Source organism: Pygoscelis adeliae, unplaced genomic scaffold (assembly GCF_000699105.1).
Source record: "Pygoscelis adeliae isolate BGI_AS28 unplaced genomic scaffold, ASM69910v1 Scaffold905, whole genome shotgun sequence".
Lineage (NCBI taxonomy): Eukaryota > Metazoa > Chordata > Aves > Sphenisciformes > Spheniscidae > Pygoscelis > Pygoscelis adeliae.
Genome location: NW_008824824.1, coordinates 14,635 through 20,623, shown reverse-complemented (window position 1 = coordinate 20,623; position 5,989 = coordinate 14,635). Strand labels below are relative to the sequence as shown.

Below are 5,989 nucleotides of genomic sequence, written 5' to 3'. Positions count from 1 at the left end.
AGGGAAAACGATCACAAAGCAGGGGGCCGGCTGGCGTACTTCACTCCCACCCATGGCCCCCGCCAGCTGTTACATCATGGAACCGGAGGGTGAAAACCACATCTCAAATGTCATATTTAAAAAGGACAATGTCAAAACAACACACAAAACCCCTCAGCGCTCATTTTCACTGGGGCAGGGCACACCCAAGGGTGGGACCTATCTTGACTCAATAAAATCTATTAAACGTTTATCTTTCTTATAAAGAGATGCAGTAACGCCCCCCCGGAACGACTGGAACACAGTGGCACAAAGCCCCGCAGGCACCCCTCCGGTCAGCGGAGTTCCCAGACCATTAACCAGACACTGACACAACCCCCCCCCAGGCACACGCTCTGCCTTCGGCAGGTCGGCTCTGCACCGCGGCAGCAGGGTAGCGACCGCGGAAGCCGATACGAGAGCAAGTTTGGCTGCTGTCGGTTCAGAGCGCGAGGCTGGCGCTTTTGGAAGCTGGGCTCAAATCCCGGGTTTCGTACCATCACCGTGTGTTCCCTCCCTGCCTCCTCCTCCCTTCCCGTCCCGTGGCCGGCCAGAGCTACCCACCGGAGTGTGTTCGCAGGTGGCCGGTGAGCGCGTCCCTCCTGCGGCAGGCGTAGTTGCAGAAGGGACATTTGAAGGGCTTCTCGCCAGAGTGCAGTTTGATGTGACGCAGGAGGTTTCCCTTCTGGGTGAAGGAGGCTCCGCACTGGTTGCAGTGGAATGGCCTTTCTCCTGCAAAACCGGAGCAGTGGGTGAAACTCCTGCTTAAAAGCATTTTCCGAGTCTGCAGAGGAGCAGCTCTCGAATCAACAGCCCCGGAGATGAGAAGCATTCACAGGCTCAGCAGCGCTGAACAGGTTTGAGAGGGAAAGCCCCAAGGTTAACTACCAAACGTAGTGCTCTGGATGCGACCTCCAACCTGGGGAGTGACAGGCCCGCTGCCGGAGGTTGGACAGTGATGAGGAAAGACCAGCTACACGCACTTTCCTGGAACTTTCCTCACTGGCGTCTTCTGGCCGCCATCACCGGGGCCAGCACCTTGGACCTGACACCCGTCTGTGCCCACCAGCCAACACACGGCTTGCCACCCGGCTTCAGAAATTTGCTTCCCTCCAGCCCATCCTGCCCCGGCAGCCGACAGCAACGCTGGCCTCGGGGCTGCCACTCACCAGTGTGGCTGCGCTTGTGCACCATCAGCACGTTGGGGCCGATGCACACCATCCCGCAGATGTCGCATTTCAGCTTGCCGTTGGGCAGCCGAATGCCCCCGGGGGAGTGCGGCTCCTGGCCCGTCCCGTCGCAGTAGCCCAGGGGCTCCGAGAGCGAGTCCTCCACGATCACGCTGTCCTCCTTCTCGAGCATCCGGTCGTCCTGTGACAGCAGCCGGCTGGCTTCCTCATCGCTGTACATCTCCACCTTGATAGAGTTTGCTACGAGGAGGCAGAAGGGATAAAACAGTCAATGGAGGAAAAAACCTCTTAAGTTAAATAAGTTGGGAGCACAGCTTAGGCAAGACTTACGCCTAAAAGAAATACCGTGATGCGCTAAGTGATCTGTTTGCGATAAACGTGCATCTTCTTATTTTGTTGACTACTCAAGAACAGACATCAAACACGGATCACACGAGGTTATGGGTTGGACGGCTTGTTTGCACACCTCGAGGATTACTGCTCTGCATCCCGCCTTGTAAGGTGACTGACTGAAGAAAAAGACGTTTAGTGCCCTGGATTCAAAGGCAGAGGGGGAAAGAAAAACCACTCGTGCTTTTAAAGTACCGCAGAGGAAGCAAAGACACCAAATTTTGACTCTCTGAATCAGTAAAGGCTCAAAATCCACTGGCACAGAGAGCCTAACACGAGTCTCTTGGACAGTCAGTAAATCTCGGCTCGCTAGAGAAGCCATTGCTTCACCGCAAGTTTTCATCTTTGCTACAAGACCTGGGATCCATCAACTATCTAAAGGCAGAAAAAAGAAACCGAAGAGGATGGCGCTGCCTGAAAACCCCCACCCCTGCCCCAGGCACGTTGATCGCTGCCTCGCCGGCAGCCCTGGCTGCCCCGGCTCGGGCCAGGCTCCCTGCAGGCGGCTCTGCCTCTTCCCCTTCCCTCAACCGCCGAAGAGGCTGCGGGAATCGCGGCAAATGCAGGGAGGGGACGAACACGCAGACACCCGTGGGGTGGCGTTTGGGCACCGAGAACCCTGAGAAAGCTCGTGTGAAATCGGGGGAGCGGACGTGAGCGATGCCAGGGACCGGGGAAAGGTCCCACAGCCGAGGGCTGGCACTGCCGGGAGCAGCTGCCCCACAGCGTTCCTGGCCCAGACAAGAGCAGAGAGAGTGCAGGAGCCGGAGAAACCGTGCTCAAGAAGCCCACCAAAGCTGGACGATGGAGGGGCGCAGGGCCAGCCGGGCCAGCGGGGGGGCCCCCCCGCCGGGGGGCGGGCGCTGCAGCAAAGCCCCGTGCTCCCCTCCCCGCCGCTACCTTTCCTTCCTCCTGCAGCATCAGGAGCGGAGGCTGGCGAGGGGATGCGCCAGCCCTGACCTACATTCCCGGCTGCTCTAATGATCTGTGGAATGCCACAAATCAAACACTCCCCGAGACGACGGCGACCGCTCCGCTCCCTCCTCTGCCAGCAAGCTACAGCCCTGCGGGGACCGGGAGAGGGAAGGACGGGGAAACCTCTCCCTCTCCTCCCTCTGCTACCTCCCGATGAACTTGTCCACCCAGATCCTGCACGCTTCCTCCCTCGGCCAAGTGTCCGAGCGGTCGTCCCACCTCGCGACGCCAGCTGTACCCTCTGTTCGAGGGAGAACTGCTGCCGGGACACCCTCAGCCTCAGTGAAAAGTCGCCCGTTTGGAGAGCCGGTCTTTAAATGATCAAACTGGAAAGTTTCCTCCCACTTTAAGCCATCGCCAGCAGCCGGGAGCGAGAGGGATTTCCCTGGGGAGGCTCCCCGGCACTCTCCGGCTGGGGACGGCCACTCCTCAGCCGATCGCACCCACTACCTGCTCCCGTAGCGCTGGTCCTGGCAGGCCGGAGGAAGATGACGATGGAGTAAAGTCGAATCCAGGTCACCCACATGGCCATGCACCGAGCCCACGGGCTTAAACAAAGTATTTACAGAATCCCTTTAACTATCAGATTCTTATTTCTTCCATTTAAAGCAGGAGGCTCTTCTCAATCCCTTAAGAGAACTGTGGGGGCTGGAGGAAACTGAACTTTATATACACAAAGGAGACTCTGCTGCTGCCCGGAGGGTAGGAGATTGCAGAGTCCAAGCTGCCTTGTGGAGACAGGCGTGAGAACGGAGGAGACTGAGCGCAACCACACAGAAATCCCAGCAGCTTCCAGATCTGGTGCTGACTCGACCCCTGGGGCTCCTTCAGCTCTTTGTGAGAGCGTAAACGCTCACCCACGGTCCGGGGACGCACGCCGACGGACACGGCGTACCAGCCGAGGGGATTCGAGAAAACCTTGGTAACGTCCCGGGTACCAAACCATCCGGAGGATTTGACCTTTAAAACCTGGGGGGTTCTGAACAAACTCTCACATCAGCTGAGGCAGGGACGGTCCTTCCCGGTGGGCGAGCAGGAAGGCTTTGGGTCGCTTACCGGGCAAGGAGGGCGCGCGAACACCGGCGAGTGGAGATGGCGGCAGCAAGACGGTCCCAGTCCTGGGAAGTCCGGCGCCTCCCGCTGCACCGGGGAACGGTGGACACGCGGCCCCCGAGGAGCCAGGCCACGCGCTCGGAGAGGAAAGCTCCTCTTCCGCGCCGCCTTCGACCCGGCAGGCAGGAGGGCTCTGGCTCTTCCCCAGAGCTAGGTACAGCTCCGCAAGGGGGGATTAACGAGGAGAAGCAGCATGGAAGTGATTCATCCGAGACTGCATGAGGTTTATTGCCGGGTGAGGAGCCCAGGAATTCTGGCTCTCGCTCCCCTCCTTCCCTTCCTGGATCCTCGCGGCAGACAATGCTGCCTTCCCAGAGAGGCTCCAGGCAACGTGAACTGTGCATACACCCGGCCTTGGCAATCGGAGGCACTTTCAGACCGTCTGCTGAGCCACCGGCCAAAGCCACCGCTGGCTGCAGACTGGGAGGAGGCTCTGCGGCTGAAGCATTCTTGCGGGGGGAGCAGAACTTTATTTATGTGTTGGCCGGTGCCACCACGCTCCCCTGGGAGCATCCAGGAGACCCAGCGCAAACAGACGCCTCTGTGCACAAACACGAAGTGAAAAGCTCCTCTCTCGGTGGCGGGAGCTGCCTGGATGAGTTGATGTTTGCTGCACTTTGATTTTCTCGTTGGGTTTTTTTTGGGTTTTTTTTTTTCTTTCCTCCTCCCATTCCCTTAGGGACTTTTTTTTTTCCTGGGCATAGAAGGGAGACCAACTATTGTTCTGTAATTCTCCTTTCAGAACCAATGCAGAGTCCGGTCTCACTGGAGAGAAGTCTCTGCTGGCAGAGCAGGTTATATAATATTCTTGCTCCTCTGGGGCACGATGCTTGCTGGATGAACCAGCTGTGAAGTCAAGTCAGATCAGAGGCAATACCATCACTAGCATCCTGCTGTTAAAGGGGAAGGGATCGTTATTGTCCTTTCAGTCAGTCCACGTGCTCAATTCCTTTTGCTTCTGATCAAGCGAAAAGGCTGCGTTACCTCTCAGAACCGTCCTCTGAGAAAAAGCCAAGATTTTATTTCTTTGCAGAGCTTCCAAGTGTTTTTATAGGGCAAATATAAAATAAATAGCAACTAAGAAAAGGAAAAAATGGCAACAGAGCCAATTCATAACATTACCCCTTCTGAAAACGTAATGTTTTGGGTTTATTTTATCCTGGTTCAGAAAGAGCAGCCTTCAAACGCCAGGACCTAACCAGAGGTGTCCCGATCCCCTAACTGCTGGAAGCCCGCGCGGATAAATTACAAGGGCGTTTCTCTGCTATGGAAGAGCAATAGGCAACTGCACGCTGGAAGCTGGGAGCGGGGGAAGATCAGCGCAGTGCCGGTCTTTTCGGCATTGGTTGAGTCAATCTGGTAGAGGTGGCCCAACTGTCGGCTCTTGAATACCGAGAGCACAATTCAGAGCGGGACGTGCCAACTTCTCGTGTCTCAGCGCTCCTTCTTTTCATGCGCCAACACGATTTAGTGGCACGTATGGCCCGTGGAAACTTGACTGCTGCCCCGAGAAGGCTGCGATGTAAATAGTGTCTCTGCAAGTTAGGCCTGTACCAGCCGTACTGAGCTCGTCCAGGGCCACGCCACTCCTCGACGCGCAAGGGAAACGTCACACTGCTCAGCAATCACCGCAGCGAGCAACGGGAGCGGACGGCATGGCAGGACGAGGGACAGGCTGCGACAACTCTAAAATCGGACCTAATTTACTGGGGGAGGCTCCGAAATATAACCGGAAAAGCGGTTTCATTCATTTTAAATAAAAAGCAAAGAATTCCGTCAGTAGACAGGGAAGGAGATGGAAAGTTTCATGTGGTGGACAGAAGATTCCCCACTCCTTCAGAGCGGGACGTGCCAACTTCTCGTGTCTCAGCGCTCCTTCTTTTCATGCGCCAACACGATTTAGCGGCACGTATGGCCCGTGGAAACCTGACTGCTGCCCCGAGAAGGCTGCGATGTAAATAGTGTCTCTGCAAGTTAGGCCTGTACCAGCCGTACTGAGCTCGTCCAGGGCCACGCCACTCCTCGACGCGCAAGGGAAACGTCACACTGCTCAGCAATCACCGCAGCGAGCAACGGGAGCGGACGGCATGGCAGGACGAGGGACAGGCTGCAACAACTCTAAAATCAGACCTAATTTACTGGGGGAGGCTCCGAAATATAACCGGAAAAGCGGTTTCATTCATTTTAAATAAAAAGCAAAGAATTCCGTCAGTAGACAGGGAAGGAGATGGAAAGTTTCATGTGGTGGACAGAAGATTCCCCACTCCTGGATTAGTTCCCTGTCGGGTGCCAGCCACCGGTTC

General features: G+C 56.5%; 1 protein-coding gene across 1 annotated transcript in view; it reads right to left on the bottom strand.

The window, feature by feature from the left end:
• Positions 1-582: 582 nt before the first annotated feature.
• The window catches only part of LOC103917172 (zinc finger protein Eos-like), a gene marked incomplete at its 3' end in the record, with an annotated part of 13,156 nt that continues 7,749 nt past the window's right edge, over positions 583-5,989 (bottom strand). The window contains exons 3-4 of the mRNA XM_009324280.1: positions 1,188-1,448; positions 583-750 (exon numbers count right to left, since the gene is read on the bottom strand). Of these exons, the coding sequence (XP_009322555.1) occupies positions 583-750; positions 1,188-1,448 (429 nt within the window). The remainder of the gene's footprint in view (positions 751-1,187; positions 1,449-5,989) is intronic.